This window comes from Lissotriton vulgaris, chromosome 6 (assembly GCF_964263255.1).
Source record: "Lissotriton vulgaris chromosome 6, aLisVul1.2, whole genome shotgun sequence".
Lineage (NCBI taxonomy): Eukaryota > Metazoa > Chordata > Amphibia > Caudata > Salamandridae > Lissotriton > Lissotriton vulgaris.
The window spans coordinates 1,779,177,220-1,779,203,573 of NC_141694.1; the positions used below are offsets into that span (position 1 = coordinate 1,779,177,220).

Sequence of the window (26,354 nt, forward strand, 5' to 3'; positions counted from 1 at the left end):
CAAAATTAAGCTATGCTCTGTGTAATTTTGTGTCAAGGAGGCAAACCATGGGAGGTGCATGGGCATTCCCAGGCTGCTGACCATGAGCTTTGATGCAAATTGCTATCTACAAACATTGGCAGACAGGAATTTGCCCCACAATATTACAACTTCTCAAGGCATGAGTAACAAGGAAACATGTTTTCATTCCTTTTCATTTTACCAGCTTTGCATGTGTGCTGCACTGTACAGCGCACATACAAAGTGGGAAGAGCCCTAAATTATAGCCTTTTCTATAGAAATGAGCCTTTTCAGTACAAAACCTATGCTTCAGAGATGTCACACACCCTTGTGGAGCATGAGTGTGTGCGTTGGAGTATGACTGCCAAAAGTCCCCCAGCGCTCTTTGAGAGAAAAAAATACACCAGATCTTCGTAGCTATGGTACATTTTTTCTCCCTCCCTTTGATACAAGGAGGCCCAGCAACTTTGGTGCAGTTTCCATGTGTCAAACATAGTAAACTTGGGCCTCAATCTCACACAGTGTCACTCACTTGTCACTGACTCACAGTCCCTTTCACTCACACACACAAACACATGCACACACATACAGATGCTCTCTCTCTTATAGACACACTCTCATTCCCAAGCACGCACATGACAGACATTTAAAACCATTTTTACTTATCACAGCGGCCACCAAAGACCTCGTTCCAGCTCAGTGTGCTCCAGTTTTTTATTACATTATTAGTAAATAATAGAATTGTATTCACTATTAGAATAATGAAAAACAAGCAGAAAAGAGGGAATGCGGAGCTGCCCCTGTGTTCTTCTCAGTGGGGTCGAAAGAAACAAACTAAGGGTTGGAGCTTCCGACCCCTAAATGACATCCATGGTGTACAACAAAGTCTTCACCCCTCTACTTTGCTAGTCTTTAAATGGCACCTTCAGGTCCGGACTGGCCTTTGCGGGCACCGGGCAATCCCCCGGTGGGCCGCAAGGGTGGTGGCCGGTTTTGGGCTCCTAGGGGCCGTTTTTGTTACAGGGCCGTTTTTGCAGCAAGATCTCGGTCGCACCCCCAAACCCCTGTGGGTGGGGGCCGAGCACTTTGCCAGGGCTGGTGTTGGTTCAGTCAGGTCATGGGCACCCCTGCAAACGGGTGCACCTGAGACTTAGAAGAGAAATTGATAGCAATTACTTAGTTGAATTGGACCAAAGCTCAAACTACTACAGTGATCTTGGGAGCTATGATTTTAATGCAATGATTATATGCAGATGGTACAATGGGCACAATAATTGTAACAGGAGCGCAAATTACACTGATGGATTGGCTCAGAAATACCTGGGATGAGGATGTGAAAAATGTAGAAAGAGTGGGGGGAGGGTCTGATTGAAATGATGGTCAAAGAAGGGCTTTGAAAGAAACTTTGAACAATAAGCTTGCATTTTATCTCTTCTTTCCAGATAATGAGCATAATGAAAGCCCAGCACTCCTCCTAATGGGCCCTTCTTATTTCTGAAAGATGCTGCTCGTTGAAAAAGAGCATTTTGATTCTCAGCCCTGCAGAGTCTTGCGCAACCGTCCTGAGTGTCTGACTCATCCTGCCACAACTCTCAGCCTGTGAAGAGAACAGAAGTGGGAAGGGGTGCTGCTTGGAGCAGAGGGCAGTTGACATAGCATGCCACTTCTACATCCCTGACCCAGCCCGAACCAGAGACAAGGCTTAAGATGTGAAGCTGCACCTCAGACTTTAAAGTGTCTTCATAAGTAGATAATCCCCTTCTATATGTGAGAAATTGTTTGACGTGGGCAACTTCAGCAGATGGCACCTGGACTCTGATGATGCTAAGTAAGATGACACATGCAGCCAGGATGGAATTCTGTGAGAAACTGAAATATGTTCAGTTGTAGTTTGGTTTCCTAGCCTCAGTGACAAACTAACCAACAAGCATGGGCTGTGGAGGCAGTCGGACAGATGCCCTCGAGCCCAGGTATCTGGAGAGCTGGACCAAGGAGACGGAGTCCACCTGGTTGACCAGCACCGATGCTGACATCCCACTCTCCTCCATCCAGAACATCCCTTCTGAGAACACCTCGGAGTCTGGCTTCAGGGCGGAGAAAAACACCTTGAATGCAGGTAAGGGAAGGTTGTGTTGCTCATACGTGTACTTTTGAAAAGTAGCCTTCAGAGTAGGACTCTGCAAGGCAGCCAACCAGCATTGTATCATTGATGCGTAACACACGTGTGCTCAGATTATGAAGACCTCTAGGACTAGAATCTGAAATAACCAGCAAAAGCAAGCATGACTGGTGGTATTCAACGTTATGTATTTGTTTGACTGGAGAGCACCGAAATGCAAGAGATAATGACTTAAGGGAGTTTGGGATGAGGTGAATACACAAGAGGGAGACACATGAAATCCAGTTGCAAAGATCCATCATAATTTTAGTCCATACTTAGGACATGGGTTCATGTTGCTTCTTTAGGGATAAGCTGGAAGCTTGTTTGAACAAGTCAGTTTTAAGCTTAACCTTCAGCTGTCCTGGGTGTAAGGGTGACCTTATGGTGGACTGTTAAATATATGCATATGTAATATGTATATATAATATAGAGCACAGAAATATTATGGTGTAAATATTGTATCCAGAATATGGATCACCAAAATACAGTGACGGTAAGCACATATAGATACGTATAGATTTTACTTTTCTTAACTCCACAGCTATGTATCTTGAAGATATCTATATCATCAAGGTACATACATGTGGCAGTAAGTATAGTAAATATACATCTAACTATAGACCTTCATCAAATGTTAATAAACTTTCTTTGATTTTTTGTAGCACAATATTTAAAACTTGGTATTTAGGTAGTGTACTCATGTGGTTGCATGAACTTTCTATACTATGGCTAGTATCTTGTGCAACAGAAGGATCCCCCTCATCTGTAGATCTTTTGCAATTTGTTCAATTATTTATGCCCTCCGATCCTAACTTAGAGTTTCTATTACAAGTGCTGTGAGCGTTTTTTGCTTGATCCAATGTTCTACTGGTGAACAAATACATTTTATGTTTCTATGTGGCCGCGCTATCATATTTATTGAGTTGTGCAACTGTAGCCTGGTTTTGTGTCCTAACAAGTTGATTTGTTGTTTTCGATGATCTGATTAGAGCGATTGCAAACTTTGCAGTTTGAAAAATCAGTTTTTGCAACAACATTTTTTCTTTCTATTTACTAAACACATTATATAAATCAGAAAGGCTGTTCCATTCTGAAACACAATTAGGAGGGGATGTGAAAGAGGCATTCACCTTCTTGACCCAGTCATTATCTAGGTAAAGGACTGCATCCCAGCAGTTGTTCAGAATGCTTCCATATTATATGTGAAAGCAAGGGTAGATTTAGTGCAGGCATTTCTATTGTGGGGTTGCTATTGCTATATCAGTGTTAATCCCACCCCTTACAAAGGGGTCACAATTAACTCAATTGATTAGAATCATGGCCAAAGTGGAAATATTTGAATAATTACCCATTATGTGTGACCTTGTAAATTGGCTGGATTTTCCCCAATCCCAGATTAACTTGTACCTCTCTGGTGGTGAGGAAAATCCAGATTCTTAAGAGTTGGACCCTTTAGGCACTCTAAGAAATAATGAATTATCAGGGTCCAATATCCCCGGTAATTCCTCATTTCGGTCAGACTTTAACCCAGGTAAATCTCCATAAGCAAGTTTTGTCACAGGCCCTGACTGAAGAGTTCGCCTGCTTATGTAGCACTACCAGACATAATGGAGGGGCATGAAGTGACATCAAGAGCAGACTGAACAAGATCAGAAATGCCTTCAGGATGCTGAACAATGTGTTCAGGTCATCTCAGTACAGCACCAACACCAAGCTGAAGCTTTTTCAAGAGCTGTGTATGTGTTCTATGGATCACAATCCTGGCCGGTGAAGAAAGGTGATATCACCAAACTATCAGCCTTCTCCACAAGCAACCTGAGAGGAATCTTACACATGTTCATGCCACAAACCATCTCCAATCAGCAGCAGCTCACCCGATACAGGTAAGAGAGACTGGACACCATCATTGTGAGAAAAAGATGGAGCCACCATCAGAAGAGCAGCTCTCCACTACACCCCAGAAGGCAAATTGAAGAGAGGCAGGGCAAAGAACCCCTGGAGCCGAAACTATGGAAACAGAAATGAAGACCCTGAACCACAGTTGTGGCACCATAAAGAAAATTGCCAACGAAGATAGACAGAAATGGAGGTCCCATGTTGCTGCCTTATATGCCAGCTGGCATAACAGGCAGTAAATCAGCAGTCATTCACCGGCACCACCTATGTGGTTTTGGGCAAGTAATTCTGGTTCCTTTTCCTTACATTCCCTTCTTGTAAACCTTTATTAGCATATTACTGGAAAGGCTAAGGCTGTTTGTCAGACTTGTATTATTTTGTGGTACATTCTATATCCTAAGACAGGTCATTTTGTTTGTGAGGACCATTAACTATTGGTCAACTAGATTTTAACTGTGATTAGCTGATGTTTTATGTTTTTCTTTTTTAACCACCCTTTTAGCCTTTTTATCTATATCTTACCCTCCTCCCACAAGTTCTGACATGTCGCCCTTAATTTTTACTTGTCTTTGCCTAATGCACGTGATGATCTATATAGAGAACACGTTGCACTTTGTTCCCAATCCTTACCCCTCCTAATTGTAGAATTATATTTTATGATGCGTTGTTGTAAATGAACTGGGATTTTAAGGCAGTAAATGCCGAAATAAAGTTTATATTGACTTGACTTGTTTGTGAGGACGTGGCAATTTTTGCATGGTCACCTCTATTTTTTGCTGAATTTTAGAGCTGCGTTTTAGACTTCACACTAAGGCACTGCTGGTCAGTACAGTGTCTGTGGTCTGACTCCAAATATTCTTTGAAATGTGCTGGCATATTTAACTCTCCTATAAGGTCAAAGTATGGTGCATAGAAACCAGACCCATGGCATGGAAATTTAAATTTCACCTGTGGACTGCAGCACTCATTGTGCCAGCCACTAACGAGACAAGTAAAATATGGATTCAGGCATCTCTTTAAAGCCTTGCTGCTGCAGCCCAGATTGTCAAAATAGCCATCTTGACAGGGGAACAAACCTCCCTTTTAAATAGCAAGAAAAAAAATCAGACCTACGTAGACCCTCATGTTAGGGTGCATTGTATTTAAAAGTGGAACCTATGGAAATGTAATGTCTCAATGTCACTACAACGACGAACCTTCAAATACTATTTTTACTGTGATAGGCAGTGGCTGTCTTATGAAACAAGCTAGAAAAATAATCAAAACACTCTTTTTAATATTTAGGTGGATTTCTAATAAACATTTAGGAAAATTAACTTTTAAGAAAGTTACACTTCCGTGCTTGAAGCTCCTGGAGTCAAGTTTACATTTAGATCTCTAGCAGATGTCCAGCAAGTACCTGACCTTAAAGAGGTGTGAAAACTACTCAAAGATCAGAAATGATGGGCTGAGTGTGGGCAAGTGTTTTTCTTCCCCTGGCAGGAAGACCAGTTGAGGTGGTCCTAAGAACCTAATTAACTTCAAAGAGGCCTCCCCTGCCACAAGTGATTGTCTGGGTACACTTGAAGAGAAATAGCTTTAGTCTTATAGTGAGGCTAGCACTGAACCCAGTTAAAGGAGAGCCACCGGCCAGAGCTGGTGACTACAGAGGATGGGAATGCTCTCTACCTTGAATGAGCACATAGGATCTGCTAAAGGGTGAAAGGGCTCTTCCATTTTGGAAGTAAGATTCATTTTAGGATTGTTGGCACTAGTACACACAGGAATTTCTGTAAAAACCGGTTGCACCAGGGAACCTATACCTAAATGATCAAAGAGGAGCCATGAGTCACACAACCCACTAGCTTGTGCCAGTTATGAATGTGGCACACCAAGGATTCCTCCTCAGACACTCTTTAGACCTGTGGAAGAACAGAAGAAGGACTGCGACTGCTGTTTGGGACCAATGAGGAGACCTGAAGGGCAGGACCTGCTCTCACTTGTATAAGACTAAGAAGTGGACGACAATCGTCAGTAGCTGACCTCCTGTGTGGCTACAGGGACACAGCAAGCTTCAAGGGGCTTGTCCCGAAAGTGCCCAGCTTACCAATTGCAAATGGACCTGGACTAGACACTACTGGTGGCATCTGCTGGAATGAGTCTTGACCCCTAAGTGCTGTTCCTTAGGTTCTGAAACATATGACTTTGTCTACCTTGACTTATCTTAACACCTATGAAAAGTTAGGACTCTGCTGCCCTGAAAAATCAGGTTTCTCCTGCTTGAAGCTTTTACTCAGCAGCCAGTCCATTTCATCTTTTCCCCGATTAGAAAGTGTCTGGCGTTATGGAACTCTTTATTGGATACAGTCTGCAATCTGGTCCCGTTAGAGGATTCTGAGCTGTGAAAAACAGATTAAGTGTGAATGCAAAAATATTGATTGGGTGACGAAACCAAAAGAACTCAACAGTTCGAGGGCTCCCTGGTTGCAAAGTTTTAATTTTCACACTCAGAGGTTTTCCCGCCCAAACAGCTGCAGCCAACCATCATTAAATTGCTATTCAGCCAAGTGGAAATCTTCTTGGATACAGCCTGCAACCTTCCCTGCTGGACTATTGCAACTTTGTTTCAAAATCGCAATATAAAATTTCCAACCTAGACAAATTTGGTGGGAAAAGCCTGGCTGGGTCACTCCATCATGTTTGGCCTATAATGGTTTGGCCTAGAATGGTCCTGGGTTCTGGTCTACTGCAACCATTGGCTATAATTGGCTATTAGTGATACTTTGCTACCTTTTTTTCCTAAATCTTCTAAAAATCATGTCTACAGTTCCCTTTATTTAGATTTGCGTCAATTAGTTTTTTTCAAAATTTTGCTCTATTTATAAAAAGTGGTATTTTATGATTTTAATTGTGTTGTGGTTTTGACTTTTAACTTTTTTGGATTTTCTTAATGCTTTACACATTTTCTCTAAGTTAAGCTTGCCTGCTATGTACCAGGCGCTAAAGCTCAAGTTCAAGTTATTGAAACCTTAAGGAATAATCAAATGTAATATATTGGTGTTCAGCGGTGGGATCCAGAATATACAGTGTGCATTGTTCAATATTTTAACCCCTTGGACGCTCATGACGAGCTCAGCTCGTCATGATGTACACCTCCATACACTCATGACGAGCTGAGCTCGTCATGAACAATGGGAATCCAGAAAAGTCAGCATCCAGGAGAATTAGCTGTAGCATTCAAGGTGTTAAGAATAGGTCAGACACTGAGTGCCTCATTCGAGAAGAATGTATTTTCTTTGCCAGTCTAAATTGCTTTTGCATCAATTCCTCACTATTGAGAAGTTGTGCAATCCAAACCTTGTATTACTTTGCATTGTTTGCCTTTGAACATTGTGTATTGTGCATTATCTCACCCACTTAGACCATACCTGTGCACTGTGCTCGGCCCCACTTATGGAAATGTATCTTCTAAAAATTGGTGTTTTTAATGGAAAAATGAGCCTATATTACAATACAGCTACCTTTATTGCTACTTGTTCCCTGGAGTGTTTTTGATTCACGCTTATATACAGAATCTGTATGCAAGTATGTTTAATTGTAAACTAAAACAATTTGATCACTTTATTGGTATAACTGAATATGGAGTATCCTATAACATATCAAACAGGTAACTGATAACTAAATGAGTCCTTTGGAACTAATGTTATCTTTTCTAGCCATTTAGGTAGGACACCTTAAATCTGCAACCAATTTCCTTGCATGGGTGAAGATTTACATGTGTCAGAAATTTTTTTTTTTTCCAGGATTACACCTCAGAACTTGCAAAAGTCACAGGTTTCCAGGCGTTCTTGTGCAAAACATTAATGAATTACATTTTCAAGTGAACAATATGCAGATGTATGCTTGCTTCAGTGAAAATTATCTTTTGCTTTTTCCTCTACAGAGAAAATATTGTTTCTTACAAAGAAACCCATTCCTGCATGCTCTGCAGATTTTGAGGTGTCCCAATCACAATCCAAATCTGAAAAGGGGTTTACGCCTGCCTTTTCAGAAGTAATCTTTTGACCTTTTCCAGGACGATGCAGGGATTGAAGAGGTTTGTGAATACCAGAAAAAATACCATTTGTGAATTTTGGAGGGTGTACAGACTCACAGGATACTCCAACCCTGGAATTCACATTTCCCTGCACAAGTAAATAGATTTACTTTCCCATATTTGTGTAAATAAATCCTCGTAAGAATGCAAACCAAATGTTTGTGAATTCAAAATGTGGCCTGGCAAATATAAGAATGTTCTTTGCATGTGCACATCAAATTTACACATGCATATTCCTTTGTGAATTGAGCTGTGGCGGTTTAGTACCAACTTTGACCTAATGAAAAGGTGATGAAAAAGTAGGTGAATGCATTTAAAATGAATTCCATAAAACGTAAAAGGTTTGCTATTGATTCATTCATTTGCACCATATGTAACATTTAAAACATGCATTTGCAAAACCATTATGTCTGGACTTGCTTATTGATTTTTTGGCTTTTGCAGCACTTATTTTTTTGTGAGTAGCCTTTGCATGAAAGTCTAAAGTGTATAAAAATGAGCACAATCTAAAAGCCAAAATGCATATTTTTTTTAAAAGGAAAAGCACATATTATACCAGAGGAATAGGACTACTTACTGTGTGACCGAGGAAATTGTGCAAGAGCTAAATGCAGTCACTCAAAATCATGAAATCCAGAGGCCGAATTGGGCTGACTCAGTGACCCAGGTTGCATGCAGTGGTGGGTGTAAGCAAAATGTGAATGACACTACAGCGGACCAATGGATGAAGAGGGTGACTGAAAGCACTCGTGGGTGTGTTTGGTACACGTATTTTTATTCAAAACAAGAGGTCCCGCCGAACGCGAGACTCAAAAACACATTGTTTCAGTTAGAAGATAGGGCTCAAAGCAACTCTAATGAATATTTATAAGAAATGCCTTAGAGCCAAAATATGTGGAAACCTTGTTTTCACATACATTTGCCCTACATTTCTATTACCACGATTGTCTAAATGAGGCCTACGTATTGCTTTTGAACATACACATGTAAGTGGAAACATACATATTTTGTAAAGCTGAGCAATTACCTACTCTTTCGGGTATTTTTAATCAATTTCTCCATGATGACTTAATTATCCATAAAGATTACTCAATTTGCAAAATACTTTCATGCTTGCTTTCACTGAATCCCACTGTTGACCCTGCAGAGATGCGATTCTACACAGATAGGAATGGATCCAATAAGCAAGAGGTTGAGTAGCAAATGTGCAAGGGATTGACTCATTCTCCCCAGACTCACGAACTGGTCTCACACAGCTGCAGTACTGAGCCTTGTGGTCCATATTTAAAACCCAGTGGTGACAGTGGGAGGGCCAGGCAGTGAGTTCAGATGTGCTTCCATTTTCATCCTGACCATTCCTGCATAACAAACCCAGGGTACAAGCACAATGGTCTTTTATGCATAAGCTCCCAACCAGGCACATGGTGATGGGGACCTGCATGGATGCTGTCATAAAGCCAATTTCTCGGGGGAGGAGGGCACACCAGCGTAGTTCTCCTGAGCCCCAAAAGAAATAATAGCATAATGAGAACAGATGAGTGTCTCGCACTCCACAACAGGCTGGGCCCGATTCACAGAATGAACTTAAGACTCAATCCTAAACTTACTACTACTTTGGTATTCACAGAATGCACTTGCTACTTTAGGCATTCACAGAATTAACTTACTACTTTTGGTATTCACAGAAGTTAGGATTTTGTCTTAAGTTAGACTTAAGACAGACTTAAGACAGACTTAAGACAAACTTAAGACAGACTTAATAAAGACTTAAGACAGACTTAAGACAAAATCCTAACTTCTGTGAATACCAAAAGTAGTAAGTACATTCTGTGAATACCAAAAGTTGTAAGTGCCTTCTATGAATACCAGAATAGTACTAATTTAAGGATGAGGCGTAAGTTAATTCTGTGAATCGAGCCCGCTGTGTTCACATAGATAAGGATTGTTAGGACTTCTCACTCACAATGGAAGTATTGTATATAGCTTTGGACACCTATTCTGATCCCTAGAAATAGTAGACACATGCATTTGTTTACAATACACGTTATATGTTATGCACTACTTATACATACATTATATGTATCAAGATGATGGTTATTATCTCAGCAATCTCAATAGTCATAATAGAAAAAATAAGGTGAATAACAAAAATGCCTCAAATATTTTACATCACACATTCCTCTCCTCTCCATTAGATTATATTAGTCCCCATCTGAGATATGGTTTTACCCTCTTGGTTATTGGTGGCTGAATGGTTATTAGAATTCTAAGTTTAGGTCAAGCCATGGAAGTTTCTCTGCTTCCTCAGAAAGCCATCGGGTCTGCAGTTGAATAACATTCCTACAACATGTCCCTTCAACAATCAATCCATCCTCATGTCGTCCCACCAAAATCCTCAGTTCTCTTTACATCTTATTTTCCAATTTCTTTTTATGGATGAGGGAGGGAGGAGTCATGTGAGTGTCTCACACGCCCCAGAACACTAACAGGGCTTTTTTTGTAGCAGAAGCACACTGAAGGCAGGCAAATGTTGCCATTTTATTTCTAACCAAGGCTGTATAGCCTGCAGCTCCAATCTTTGCACACAGTCCTGCAACTTTTCAAGGAAAGGTACATTTCAGTTTCGATTTAGTTAGTGCGACTTATGTCAACCTACATCTCTGAAAATAATATGTGATTTCGCACATTGTTAACTTTACCATTCAATGCATCAGTTTTCTAGGCCCTAAGCCTTCACACACAAACTACAAAGAGTTAATATTATCATTTTGGCACAAAGGCCTGTTTTGTATGTAATATGTCTTTTACCATGAAAGGTTTTGCCACATGTCAATGATGCACTCATGTCCGAGCCACCCATGGGCATAATTTAATATTGACATGCATGGTACGTACTGTGCAAGCTTGCATTAACATTTAAACCCTTAAGCTGGGTGTGGAAATCTAAACTCGCCCTTTACCACTTATGTATTTTAGAAACAGTGGAGCACGGGCTCTGCAATAGTGAAAGCGAAGATCCGCGTCCATTGCATACTTGCCAGTCCTGCATAGGTTCAGGGCAACAGGATGTGCCATAGACTCAAGCACATCACTCTGGAAACGTCTGGAAAACCAAATGCGTTTGGGGACAAGATGTGTGTGTGTGTGTGTGCACGCCAACCAGTTTGCACATGTCCATTTCATTTTTGGGCAGAATCCAGTTTGCTTTCTGAATTTGCATGTTTGGAAACTGTCTATGACCACGTCTGTGTTGGCATAGATCAACTTAAGGGTTCCATTATTTGCACCAAATTTAGGGCCATATTTATCAAAGGGTTGCTTTACTTTTGCATGACATAACGGAGTGCAAGTACAATTTATCGAGCCGTTCAAGGCCACCTTGCATGGCCCTGGGTGGCTTGATAAATCCTGAGCGATGCAACGCAGTGCATATCGGTGCGTTGCGTTACTCTAGCTCAGACAGGTGTTTCGTGGGTGGTATGTGGGTGTTCCCAAGCAACACCCATGGATTTTGATGCACTCCCATTTACCATAAGTGGCGGTCCTGGGAATGCGCCAAAATTGCTCAGCATCCCCAGGTGAAGAGTAACAAGGAGAAATACGCTTCTTTTTCCTCGTCTTTTCCTCTTTCTATGTCACAAAGAAAGTGCCTCAAATGCACAAAAAACAATCCAGCTTACGACAAAGGCCCCCTTGTACCGTGGTGAAAAAGCACCGGCATTGGGGCTAGGCAGCACATTGTATGCAAGCACTGGTAAATGGCAGGAATATGCCGAAATATGTTAAATATGGGGCATTCCTTCTATCACACAGTGCAGCAAGGTGGCTCACTGAGATGCGTCAAATATTGATACATACGGCCCCAAATTCATAAACCTTATTCTTTCTCTAATATTATTTTCTCTTTTTCCAACCATCTTGCTATATTTAAATCTATACCCTTGTGCTCTATTATCCAAGGAACATGCAAAGAGGAATACAAAACTAGCATCACATTATTTAAAAAGATGAATTAATTTTCAGGAAGCATCTTAAGGCTGGCCTTTTGTTCTAAACCAGCAAGCTGCTGACACAGTAAAGAATGGATTGTGGAAATAAATGTTTCCAGTTTTAGGTCTCGGTTTACAAACACCGGATCCAGAACTACAGGTGTAGATACCTTTTAATTCGACTACATGAAAATGAACATATATCATAGCACAAGGTGTAAGCTTTCAAACTCCTTTAGACATTTTCTGTAGCTACCCATGAAGTGAATTATTCAATTATTGCAGAAAATGTGATATCCAAGGTCAATTTACACGTACGTGTATCTATCCAACCTGCAATTTTTATTACTTATAAAAAAGCATTGCACCATCTCAGGCCTAGATGTCAATGGCAAATATATGCAACTTGATGAAATATGGATTTGTTCATTTGACCTGCTCAGGTAAAGGTGAATTAAATGAATTTTTGCAGGTTTATTTAGGACGGATCAGATGCAACGGTTTATAAGTAAATGTGTAAATCAATCAGATGGGGTGAGTCTTTTTCTCAAGGTAAGCAAAAGATGTGTAATTGCTTGGTGGCAAATATAAAAAACAGAGGAGGTTAGCAATGTCACTTGAGGGGTAAGGGCAGCTGTATATGTTGCTAGAATAGTTTAATTTTCTGCATGTTTTAGAGGAACCTCCACAGCATTGCGGCCTGAAGGCTCCTTGGAGGCAAATAAAAGCTCTCTTAAAATATCCTAGAGTTAGCTAAATAAATGAAATTCTGCCAATTTCTAAAGGCGATGCTAAATGCAGAGAAAAAACAAACAGCATAATTTCACCCACTCTACCAAGAGTGTGATGGAGGAAATTCCACAGGTTGATTAGTTAGAGAGAAGAGCTCTCTCGAGAAAGTGGAGGATTTTCCATTTCACGGGCAATCACTTTTGAGATATGAGAAACGTTGAAACATCGACAAATTGAGAAAAAAGAAAAGAGTATGTTTTTCAACCCAAGCCCCTGGGCAAAAGCGGGCCCTATAAGGCCTGTGGTGGTGGGGGCGAGGGGGGGGAAGGGGGGGGGGGGGGGGGTTTGCATATGTGCTGCGTTGGTGCTTCAAAAGTACAGGGCAACTCCCAAAAGAGTTTATTGATACTCGGTGATGGGGCCAGGAGCAGCTGGGCCTCCTGCAATGCCCCACTAAGGAAACACATATCAGTGCACTAAGTCTGTGAGGGTGACAGGTCAATGACCCCAGTAGAGGTTGAAGCTAAAAATCAAGCACTGTCATACATGGCACTCAATAAGATTCTGGGTCCTGAGTGGTCACAAGCATAGTTTGCTCCTGAGAGTTTGCCAGACCCAATTGGTATGATCTTCCAAAGCTTGAAGGCAAACGGTGCCCATATTTGTGAGACAGTCTTGAAATGTATGGTAAATACCCTGTGACAAAGCCAGCATGAGTGCATTGCATGTTTGCTGTAGGCATAGATGAGGGGGTTGTGGGTTTAGTTGTCAGGGTCTGTGACCTTTAAAAGGACCTCAGATCTGTAGGATCTAGTCTGCATTTAGAGGGCTGTTTGCCTTCTGTGATCTTCCCTTAATGTGCATCCCCTGTCGTTTGGAATGCCCTATAGAGAGAAGTTTCCATTGGTTTCTCCACCTACGATCTGTAATTATGTTATTTCGGTATGTTTTAACCCGTTAACTGGGGCGGTAATTCCGCCGCGGTGCGGGTTTTTCCGTGCGCGGGCGGGGCCGCGTCGGCCATTGGCCGACGGCAGCACTTGGGAGGTTTAAAGGGTTAAAGTAGAATATATTTTTTTAAAGAAAAAGCACTAAAAGGACTTTGATTATTTTATGTTTTTTTTTTTTTTTTGCAGAGTTTTATATAGCGCGAACTAGACCCGAACCGAATCAGGTATCAGAGCGCTTTACATATCACCAGTTACGTTACATGAGGACACACATTCATTGTAGGCACGGGGAGTTTAGGGGCCAGATGTAGGTCACCAAATACCGGTCGGAAACGGCCGATTTCGGCCGTTACCGACCGGTATTTGGGTTTTGACATGTAGGTGGCCTTAATTTTACCGATTCGGTAAATCCAGATGTAGGTGGCACTTTAAACAGTGCCACAGGCCATTACCGATTCGTTATTTACCACCAAATACTATTTGGTGGTAAATAACGAATACCTGTGTACATGCACATCTGTGCATGTACACCTGTGCCATGTGGACACATACATGCCCTAAGCCAAAATCAGGGGTGCAACAGGGTGTCAAAGTGACACCCTGTTCCCCTTGACAATTCTGTATTTTTACCGAATCGGTATTTACCGATTCGGTAATTGACATTGATTCCTATGGGCCTCAAGGCCCGTAGGAATCAATGTCAATTACAGAATCAGTAAATACCGATTCGGTAATTACCGAATCCTACCGATTCGGTAAAAAATACTGAATTTTTAGCTACATTTCATTTACCGAATCTAGAATACCGAATCGGTAAAATTCAGTATTTTAGAGTCGGTTAATGAGGATCACCTACATCGGGCCCTAGGTGATTTGCCCAGAATCACAGGAGGTTTTGGCGTCATTACCGAGACTCGAACCCAGATCCCCAGGTCCGAGGTCGAGCGGCCTAGCCGTAAGGCCAACTCCTCTATTTGTTGTGATGCTGAGTTCTGAGTTGTTAGACCACAGTGTATCCCTGCGTAAGCCTTGGATTGCTCTCCCTCACTATCTAGTGAGTCAAAATCTAAAAAGGTACTTGGCTTCCACTCTGATATTTCTCACTACATGCATCCTCGGACACCATCCCTAATCTCGGCTCTTGGCTCCTCTCCACTCTATCAAGGTTCGTGCCGAGACACTCTTGTAATAGCTGTGCGCGTTAGAAATATTAAATAACAAATAACACCAGAGCCCATATTTCACATAGGGCCCACTGTCCTTGTTTTCACTGTGAAGAGCCCCTATAAGCAGGTGCACCAGGCACAAACAGGGACAGCATGCCCTATTACAATAAATGCACTGTCCTCAGGGCAGCCACAAATATATGCTGCACTGGGGCAGTTCATTCAGTAAAATATGGAGCAGCTGCTTCAAAGCTGATCCCTATTTGTCTGTGCACTTTAACCCCTTGGCCGCGACGGTAATTCCGCTGCGGCGCTGGGGGAGAGGAGGTCGCGCGGCGATGCCAAGCTTGTGACGGAACCACGCCACCATGAGCCACGGGCAGGCTGTGCTTATAACAGCGTTGTTCCGTGACTGCTCCGCCCACTCACTAATTCGCCTGCACAGGCGGGGAATCAGTGCCGTGTGGGCGGAGTGGCCGCGGCATGACGGAAGTACCCCGTCATAAGCACACGCAACCCGTGGCTCATGACGGCGTGGTTCCGTCACAAGCATGGAAAAGGGTTCAAGAGCGGTTAGAGATCCACCTGCAGGCGAGTGAATTGAGTGACTGCTCCCACCTGTAGGAGGATGCCTGAGGGATGCCCCACATCCCAAAGGCCTTCCCGCAGGGGACGCACTGACAATAGACCCCCTTTTGGTAGCACAAAACACAAAAGAAAGAGAGGCAACAGCTATAAACAGTCAAATGTCTACAGAAATGTTCTTGAGTCTTAGGATAATGAACAAAATTCTTCTTTCATAGCTTCCGTCAAGTACACGCGCAGCCAACCTGTTTCTCCCCAAAAGAGGACATCATCAGGGCCCTAGTAACACCACCAGGCGGTTCTCGGGGTGTAGCGTATTAATCCAGATTGAAAGACCCACTTCTGAGATTGTAGTCTTAGATCAGTCCGTCAGGAACCTTCATTAAATCCTTCAAGTTAGCATAGTAGCAGGGGTGATATGTCCAGGAGCGTGAGCCATTGGAAATGTCCAGTGAATGTTTGTATAGATCTCAAGAACTCCTTGAAGTCTGAGGCACGTATTTAATAAAGGTCTGAGCCGTGTTCAGCTCTTGTAACCTTGCACCAAAAACCGAGATGAATAGACTGAGGTGTCGTGAAACAGCTATGTAAGAAGGTGTGTGTTTATGTGTGTTTGTCTGGGAGATGTAAAGTGCTATGATGTATCTTTGTGGTGTTAGATGTGGGAAGAGTTGTTCTTTATAATTCATTCACAATTGATATAAGTGTAGTTTTCGAAGTATCTGTTATGTTTACATTTTTACTATGTGAATTGTTCGAGTGTCATTGTCTAAAGTTATATGACAACTTTCTACATTAATAGATTTTTTTCAACATTACTACAATGTTATTTATTTAGGTGTCAGAAATCTGTAAAGTTACTTGACCATTGTTTACAGTAATTTTATTTGCTTTTTGTTTAACAATTTTCAAAATAATTTTTACAACTTGCTTTTAAGTGGGTTTTGGAATATGTTAAGGTATTTGTACTTTTTCCTTTAATTTTCTTTTCCTTGTGTTATGTGTACGGATTTGTGATGGTAGTGTTATTCTCCGTCTTGTTCGATTTATATTGATTCCCTTGCAGTACCTGCGAGTGGTCATTTGTTATGTGGGACTGGACTAATTGAGAGACTGTCATGGTTGTAAAATTACTGGAGTAGACACAGGTGTAACTTTTGTGCCTTACAAAAGATTTACACATGGTAGTGTTTTTGTATTTTAATGTCCCTCATAGTCGCCCTCTTTAATGTCTCCTTTCCATCTCAAACTGCATTGCAGATGTTCGACACTTTCTAGGTCCCCCTTGGCACTCCCACCCTCTTAGTGACAGTTCCACACACAAGATATAGGACAGACATAGGTATACATCTATGTGATACCTGTGTGAATTGTATCTAGGATTATCGGCCACATGCATCATCGGGACATTTTGCGATTCCTTATTTGCGAAAAATAGGGAATCGCAAATAAGGAATCGCAAAATGGGATGCATTAATTTATTCGCATAATTTTTGCGATTCGGTGAAAATCGCATTTTTTACCGAATCGCAAAGATTATGTGAATTCTAAATTGCGATTTCGCAATTCCCATTGATTCCTATGGGCCAAAAGGCCCATAGCAATCAATGGGAAGGCATTGACATTTTGCGAATTTCTATTTGCGATTCGCAAAATGTTAATGCATTACATGGGTGCAGGGGGGTTCCAAATGACCCCCCCCCCCTGCACCCCTGAAATGCATTTTTAAGTGCATGTTGACTGTAACATTACAGTGTTTAAAATGAAATTGTGAGCATTTTCAAACTTTTTCGCAAATTACCACGAGGTTCAACCTTGTGGTAATTTGCACCCCCTAATTGCGAATTCGCAATTTGAAATGCAATCATGCATTGCTTTTAAGGAATCGTAAATTTGCAATTCCTTAAAAGCAATCGCATTTTTGGAATTCGCTAAAAATAGCGATTTTCCAAAAAATGTTTGATGCATCCAAAAAAGATATTTAGGAATCGCAAACGGCCGAATTTACCGATTCGCACCGTTTGTGACTCCTAAATACCTTGATGCATGTGGGCCATAGTGAATTAGTACTGCAGGAGGAGTGTTACAAATATTGTAAATGTTTTTGCGAATTTCCCACATTAGTTGCAGTACAACCTTAATACTTGCTGATTCGATTCAAGTGAAAACAATAGAAAGAAGCAAAGCTGGTAGGATGACTTATAGCTTAAATATATTTATTGAAAAAGAAAAAAACAATGCACTGAGCGCCAGCACCAAGAAGCCAGGGAGGGCCCTTCTGCAGCCAGTGAATATGACAAATGAGTCTGCAACTCTCTTTGGAAACCTTTAGAATTCTGAATGTGGAACTGAAATTTTAATGAGCTGCACTTTTTATCCAGTGTCAGACTACCTACATTAATAATGCAAAACTTACTTTGTAAAAAAAAAAACAATTTGAAGAGGAAGTCGCAAATGCCATCACAGATGAAAATGCTATAAAGATGGTTGGAGAACAAGTCCTCCCCAGAGAATTGTACAACGTTTGTGGTGAACGACTAGCTCTGTTGCTCTGCATAATGTTTAAAGAAGCTCAAAACAAGTAGAGCCAATTCACACAAATGGTTTTGACTGGCTCTGTGTCATGTCCTTTGTAGTAAGTTCGGAGAGGTATGGCACAACAGCCAGAGAGGCTGCCTCCGGAGCACGGGAATGACTATTTCTTGTGACATATCATGCTATGTTTGAACTCCATTTGTGTGGTGCTTTGTCTTTGGTATTCTGCTGGTAAATATGTCACCAAATGCTGTTACATTTCTAGTAAAAACAACACATGCCTTCTGAAATAATGTAATAGTCCTCATGGAGTCAAGGTGTAGTTCCAAGTTAGTATTAATTGTAGTTGAAGTTACAGATGGTATAGGTGAACCAAGATGGTAGTTAAATGGTCAAGTAAGTAGGTAAGTTATCCCCACCAGGAGCTGTCCTCCTGGAAGCTCAGCCTTCCATCACCAAGTGAAGTCCATCTCTTAGCAAGCATTCTATGACATACATAACATTCTAAATACAGACAAGCTGGAAAGCATGAGAAGACAGATGACAGATAAGGAGATTAAGATACACTTTACAACACATCCCCTTTCCTTACACTAGAGAAGAGAAACAAAAGCAGGAATCAGAAAAGAATGAAACATAAGAAATGTAAATAACGGTATGCAAATAACAGGAAAAAAGGATAATGTAGAAAAATAGAACTAATAAGAATCAAGAACAGATATGTCTAGAAATGGAATAATGTAGAAAAAGGTAATGAATTAAAGCACAAGACACAAGACACACACATCCCATCCTCGTCGCCAATGAAATAATGTAATAGTCTTCATGGAGTCAAGATGTAGTTCCAAGTTAGTATTTATTGTAGTTGAAGTTACAGATGGTATAGGTGAACCAAGATGGTAGTTAAATGGTAAAGTAAGTAGGTAAGTTAGCCCCACCAGGAGCTGTCCTCCTGGAAGCTCAGCCTTCCATCACCAAGTGAAGTCCATCTCTTAGCAAGCATTCTATGACATACATAACATTCTAAATACAGACAAGCTGGAAAGCATGAGAAGACAGATGACAGATAAGGAGTTTAAGATACACTTTACAACACATTCCAATTTCCTATGACAAGCAGACATTTACGGCTGTCTGAGTTGGGGATAGCGTTGTTCCGGATCTCCTACTACTTAAGATATAAGTTAGCCCAAATCTGGGGCAGCGGCTGTGTCTTAGCTTAGAACCCCCTGTTGTATGTGATTTGGCCCTTAGTGCTTTTGCCCTTTGTAGTTCTTAAAGAGGGAAATACACAATGAAGTATTCAACAAGGGATGTGCTCAACAAGCAGCACTGCTGCTCTGCATAGGGTTTCAAGATGCTCAACACAGTGTCTGTACAGGAATCTGCAGTCTCCTGCAGCCTTAACTAATGTCCATTCACTGCAAAGACATGCTGGCAACATTTTTGACTTCCTGAGTCAAAAACATGTGAACATGTAGTTTATGAATGAACCAGGAGTATCTGAGTCAACCAACCTCACAATAGCCATAGCCATTCCTAAAGGCTATAAAATACATAAGAAGGACCAACTCAGTGGAAGGTGAGGTGGGGTAGCTATAGTGGATCTGGAAGTTTACGACTGTTCGACAATCCCTATTGATGATCTTAAAGGAGCCAAGGTGTGGGGATTCCGCCTCTCACTCTCACCCCTTCAATTGGTGGCCGAGATATTAATTTACAGATTCCTGGGCCCTGCAGGACCTTTCCTTAAAACTTTGGGCAGTACCCTAGCTGATTGGGCCCTGAGTTATTCACATTTTATGATATTTATGGATCTGAACTTACATGTGGATGAAGTAGAAGACAGTGAGATGGCCTCACTATTAGAAACAATTTCATCCATAGAGTTTAACCAACATGTGTTCAGCCCTACACATGATGCAGGTCATATTAGACTACAGTTTCGCCAATATCTCACTGCATTTAGAGGAGCCTGTTCTGCTAGTCTGGAAGGATCATTACATGATCAAGTTTGGCTGGCCTGTCTTAGTAAAAATGCAGCCCGACAGTCGCCGTTTCATGTGCCTCAAGATCATTTCATGAAGTCCAACCAATGAAATGTATTGACTCTTTGGAAGAGAGTACCCCCTATCTCTGTGGCTTAGTTAAGAAAGATGCCAGCCTGCTTGACAGCTGGATCCAGAGCACAACCAATAAGCTTACACCAGTCTCTTTTCGCACAGCCTGCAGATAAAAGCAGTCAAACACTGTAAAGTCTTCGAGAGATAATGGCGGAAACATTACAACGCTAATGACAAAGTCATTTAGAAGAAAGCTTTAAAAGAAATAGAATGCAGAAGTCAGAAAAGCTAGGAAATTACACCTTAAAGATAGGATAAAGGAAGCAGGCAACAAATCACTGGATTTAAGCTGCTGATTGAAGTTTGTGACTGTTGCAGCCATGGATTGTCTAGGAAAGCCTTGAGAAGTTTGATGGCAACTGCAACATCTTGAATCAAGTTTACTGCCCTGATTCCAGATCACTGGTGGTGGAAGCAGGCCCCAATGTTGTCACTGCCGCCTGGAGGAATTTGATTGTTTTAACATTTAAGATGGTGAGCATTGGATTCATGCAGGAAATTACAGTCTGGTGGCACAAGCGAACTCCCAAGCTTACAAACTCTTAACGGAGGAAGCTTCTTCTCAGATGAGGTAGTGTGGGGCAGATGCAGAGAATGTGAAGGATGGTTTGGTTGCAGAGCCGGAACCGTGCGCTTTGAGATGTCGATGTCTGCCATGCCGGGCGGCGGCCACCCATGTTCCCTTCCCCCAATCTGAGTGCTGCACATCTGGCTTTGAGCCACAGCGGATGTGTGCAGTCAATGAATATCTGCTGGATCCAAGCATTGTAAGAGTCAAACTCTGCCCAAGCATGAGAACGGTTGCTCAGCATTGCCAGGTCGTCCAGCCTTGATATCCTTTTTGCTGTAGACGCTGCAAATTTTTTGCTTGCATATTCTGGAAGATGTTCTCCCAGGCTTCTGTGAGTAAGAGTACTTTTAGCTTGTCACTTAAAAGAGTATCCTGAGAAATCTAAGTCTTGCCAAAGTAGGCCGATCATAAAATCTAGTGGGGCGAGTGTGATCCTATAGAAGAAGAATAAAAAGGCACTGCTTCTAGCCTAGGGCTACTTTGTTAGATTAAACTCTAGCCTTACTTGTGCCGGTTGTGCTCGCTTTGGCAAATTCAGTGCAGCTTTGCAGATCTTGGTGGTAATCTTGTCCAGCAGGATAGCCTCAATGCCCAGAGTGATTTCACTTTCATAAAACAGGGCGGGTGACCTTTGCTTTTATCACCCAAAGCAAAAGGTCATCATTGAGATTCTGTACCAGTGTTATAAGGGCAAGCATGAGGCTGCTGCCTTTTTTCTTCAGTATGTGAAGGTGTGATTTAAACAACTCCTTACTGTCCATTAGGGTGCCCAAGTATTTGTACTCAGTGCTGTGCAAAAGCCGTTCCCCATTTAGGTGCCTTCTGCCGCAACCAGCCACATCTTTTCCATAGATGACCCTTATCATTTTCCTGTAGTTTATTTCAAGACGATTTCTGATGGTGTAATTGTGGAGGCAGGAGAGCTGGGGCTGAAGGAGATTCTGGTTTGACTTAACAGCATGAGGTCGTCCATATAAAGCAGATGTGTCATGCGGTGACCTTGCAGCTTGTGAGCATGACCGTTGGCTTTATCTAGAACCTCTGATATGTTGGCAACATATAGATTGAAGAGCATAGGGGCAAAAACACAGCCTTGAGTCAGGCACAAATTTGTTGAGATATTCCTTGAAATGTGTGTGCCATTCCCCTATTTGACCTTAACCCAGGTGTTAGAGGATAACCGCACAATGGCCCTCAATAGGGCATATATGTTAAGCTTGTAAATGTCAAGGTATTTGTAGAGGGCACTGCCACCAAGTGGTTTCCTGGTGCTATTACTCATACCACTGTGGAACCCTTCCTGGCTTTCCCTGTGAAGTGTCCACTCCTGGGCAACCCCAGGGTGAAGCAAGGCATCCTAGCGCTGTTGGGGCCGGTGTGGAGGTTAAGCAAGCTATTGCCAAGAGTTGCAGTGGGGCCCATGATTAGAATAGGCACTGAGGCAAGAATTGTCCGGTCCGAGGAAATTGAGCCCATGAACCATCGAGGCGGGAATTCAACCCTGGTCCCGGGCCAGAACTCTGCATCAGGGTCTGCTGCTCTAACCATTGAGCCACACTCCTCCACAGCTTCCACCGATACTGGTGTTGAAGCTAGGTTAGTAACAGGCTATGCCTTATGTCTTGTTTTCACGTGTTGACTACTGCAGCCATTTTGTTCTTCTGGAGCACAGCTAATAACAGGCTATACCCCCACTTTCTTCACCTTAAATGGATGGAAGACTAGGGATCTCCAAACCTGCCGCGCACTCCGATGTCGCAAGGAAGTGATTACGTGGGGGCCATTTTCTACACTCTGCTACTAACACTGAAAACTTTGCTAAGTTCTTATTCCTTATTGTGTCAATACTGCCCACATTTCATTCACTAAATGTTGTATGGATTTCACATTGTATGAACCAGAGTCTACCTTGTTGACATGTTGCTTTGTGCTGTGCACCACATGCATTAGTCATGCTTCCCACCATTATTCTCCTTGAAAACATTAGACATGGTATGATTCACACATCTGTTCGGCTGCCTACTCTCTAATTGTAGCAATTACTACTTCAGAAAAAGAACACGCTGTTATTTTGAATCATTGAGAGTATAGGTTTTATATAGTAACTAAGGAAATAATTCTCCGTCATTACAGCGAGTTCTTGTAGAGACAAACTGAATTTGGAATTTAAGATGTTCTCCAGAAGGTTGACATGGATTAGATTTTTTTTTATATATATTGGAGGATCGAATAGTTAGTGGCCTGCCTAACTGGCACACAAGTTTTTAAAGAGTTAATTATTTTATGCCGCACAAAAAACGTTCTCCATTGTGTAAAATGACAGAAAGAGTTTTTCTTGTAAATTAAACAAAATGTAACTTAACATGTTTTGAATTGCATCCTGAAACCTTTCACCGTGGAATTTCCCATCATGCTTAGTGTTTGAAAAAAAACAGTACTCGCTGATAGTTCTTCCCATACTGGCATGGGACCAGTTGACTTTTATCTCTTTGAACCGATTTAACCTCACTAAAGGTCTTATTACCAATGCCCTGGTGATGCTTTGGTGGTGGCGGTAGTAGCAGTTTTGAGCATTATTGTTAATACAAAATCTGTGGCTTTGTGGCCCATTAGGATGTCGGGCGGATCGCCACCGCCATGCGCCCAACCGCCACCCATTTCCCCCCACCATATTACTATGGCGGGGGGACCGCGGCGGACGGAAAAACCGTCTGCCGCTTTTCCACCCCGGTCGCAAGGCGGAAAACGGTTTATATTGTGGCGGTGTCTGCTAGACACCGCCATCTATATTAGGATGCAGGCGGGAGGGTGCAACGCCACCACGGAAAGGCATGCGGTCTTCTAGTTTGGGGGCCCGTTGCGGGACCCCAGGATGATGGAGGGGTGGGGGAGGCTCATTGATGATACCTATGGTACCCCCCTACATGGGCATGCACAACATGGCAGGCACCGCGTGGTGCCTGCCACGTTGTGCATGCACATGCACGACATGCATTTTTAGCATTGTGGCGGGCGGTGCTGAGTGCACCGCGTGCCACAATGTTAAAAATGCAGGATGCCCCCGCCACTGTGGCCGACGCATCCTAATTCCCCCCACGGGCGAACTCGTGAGAGTGAATGCTTCGCAATGATGTATGTGGCATGAGTGTGTCTTGTGCGGAAGTGCCACTTCTAGAAGCTAGCATATTAGTGTAAAATATGCCCGGCGTGTGATTGGCTGGAGCTGGCTGGTGAGCCTGGCTCCAGGAAGGCTGGATGGGTCTGCCCAGTGGTGAGTGTGAGATTAGCATGCTGATGGCTGGGGAGGAGAACACCTGTGTCCTGAATGAGGATGGGTTTTCCCCACACAATGCTGGCTCCACCCCCTGTGGTGCGACGGATGACCCTAGCCCTGCTAGTGAATGAAAGGGGTGGTTGAGCTATCAAGGGTGCTCCAAAACCAGCTGCGACTGGTTTCTCCCCCACCCTGCACCTACAGACAAAGGATTTACTAGTATAAAAAGGGGCTGTGTCCCCTTACAATTTGTTCTCTGTTCCAGGATCCTGAGGGGGCTGCTGCTGTTGCTGGGGTCAGGAGGACCGCCACTTGGACTGTATCCCTGCCTGGAGACCCAGTGAGCTGGCTCTGGGCCCAGCCTTGCCCCCTGCCTGTCTCCATACCTTGCTGGAGCTTTGCTTTTGCCCCGAGCGCTGAAGAGGGCTTCCTTCGTGCTGCTAGCGCTGGGAGCACTTTATTTTTACTGCCTACCACCTGGGAGCGCTTTAACCCTTGTTGCTAGCGCTGCTAGCCCTTTCTTGCCAAGCCGGTGCCCACCCGGCGTTTGCTCAGGTTCGCTGAGCCCTTCGAGTGCCCACCTCGAGTAATTGTTTATTTTAAACAAGCCGGTGCCCACCCGGCATTGTCCCATGTTCGCACCGCCGAGGAGAAGCCAGAAGGAGCCGCCAGCGTCATAGACAGGCCACGCTGGGATTGGCCCAGCTGGCCGAGCCTCCCGCCACGTCATCCGGGGAGGAGGAAGAAGCAGGAAGCAGCCTGCCATGTCTTGCCGAGGCTCCAGAGTGAGAGGAGACCCCCGGAGTAGCAGGGGAGTCGAGAGACCGCAGCGGAGCCCCGCCCGCCTCCAGCGAAGTCCGGAGCAAGTGAGCCGGTGAGTGTGGGTGGGCCCTGTGGGGTCTCCCGGGCAGCCCCCATTGTTGGTAGAGCCCCGAGAGGCTCCAGACATTCAGGAGGCGACAGAGCGGCCCTGAAAGGCAGCGGGTCGCTCCAACGTGCATAGTTGCTCCGAGTCCACGAGGGACTCCAACTTCAGGGGCACATTAGTATTGAGAGCCCAAGAGACTCAGGGCATTCCCGTTCTCGAGCCTAGAGGCTCCCCCCCCCCGCCCGCAATTTGTGTATTTCGAGCCCCGAGAGGCTCCACGCCCACAGTGGTTTTGCGAGCCCACAGAAGGCTCGAGGGGGCACCTTGATTCCTACGAGCCCGGCGAGGCTCGGGTGACAGTTCTTGTTCTTGAGCCACGAGAGGCTCCAGCCCCAGGTGTATTTAGAGCCCAGAGAGGCTCTGGGGCATTTAATTATTTTCGAGCACAGAAGCTCTTAAGTGCATTTGGTTTATGTAAAGCCCAGCGAGGTTCTTGAGGGGTAGTGAGTTGGTTAGAGCCCCGTGGCTCCCACGCTGTGTTCTCCCCCCCATTGTGTTCTTGAGCCCACGAGGCTCCAACGTTGGCCCATCAGGGATTTACAACTGTCCAGCACTTAGTGGACAGTTGCTGTTCTTGGCTGCCTGCGCAGCCTCCCTGACATTTGGACTCAGGGCATTTCAGCCCTTGCGAGGCCAGTTGGCCTGGGGGACAGTTCTAGTATTGTGCTACGTGCACCCTGCTCATTTAAGGTTTACTTGCTTATGTGATTCCTGCGCAAGTGTTCTACCTGCACCTCTGAATGTGTTTTAATGCCTCATGTGCAATGTGTTTTATGTTTTATCCCCTTTGCTAAAAGTGACCTGCTTAGAGGATTGTTGATGTCTTATTACCTTTGCTAAAAGTGACCTGCTTAGGTGATGGTTTATGTTTTATCACCTTTGCTAAAAGTGATCTGCTTAGAGGATTGTTTATGTCCCATTACCTTTGCTAAATGTGACCTGCTTAGGTGATTGTTTATGTCCCATTAGGTCCTGATAATAAGGTCCTAGTTCCCTGCGTAATTTTCCTAAAGAGTTTAGGGTTGCGTAGGAGGTATTTACCTTTACCAGTAATTACTGGTTGTGTGCTACATTTACTATTTTAGTGCTACAGTCATTATATGTTTATGTGCTAAGTGTTATACCTACAAGTGCTAATTGTAAAAGTGCCTACCCCTGACAGTGGTCCATGTGGCCCTGTCCTGTACATAATCCTCCTTGTAAATTCTGCCCCTGCCTGTTGGCACATTGTAAAGTGTGTGTGTTATCTAATGTGTTTTTGCTATAATACAAAGGCTATTTTTTATATAACCTTGTGTGGAGTTTCCTTTGTGGTGGGCCTTGGGTGTTGTTGCTGGGTGCGCGCGCAAACGCTTTACACATCGCCTCC

The 26,354-nt window shown here is 43.2% G+C and overlaps 1 protein-coding gene across 1 annotated transcript in view; it reads left to right on the forward strand.

Annotated features, from left to right (window-relative positions):
- LOC147709472 (brain and acute leukemia cytoplasmic protein-like) overlaps window positions 1-26,354 on the forward strand; it is a 462,876-nt gene that overhangs the window by 185,890 nt on the left and 250,632 nt on the right. The window contains exon 2 of the mRNA XM_086925496.1: window positions 1,443-2,116. Within this exon, the coding sequence (XP_086781622.1) occupies window positions 1,930-2,116 (187 nt within the window). The 5' untranslated portion in view covers window positions 1,443-1,929. The remainder of the gene's footprint in view (window positions 1-1,442; window positions 2,117-26,354) is intronic.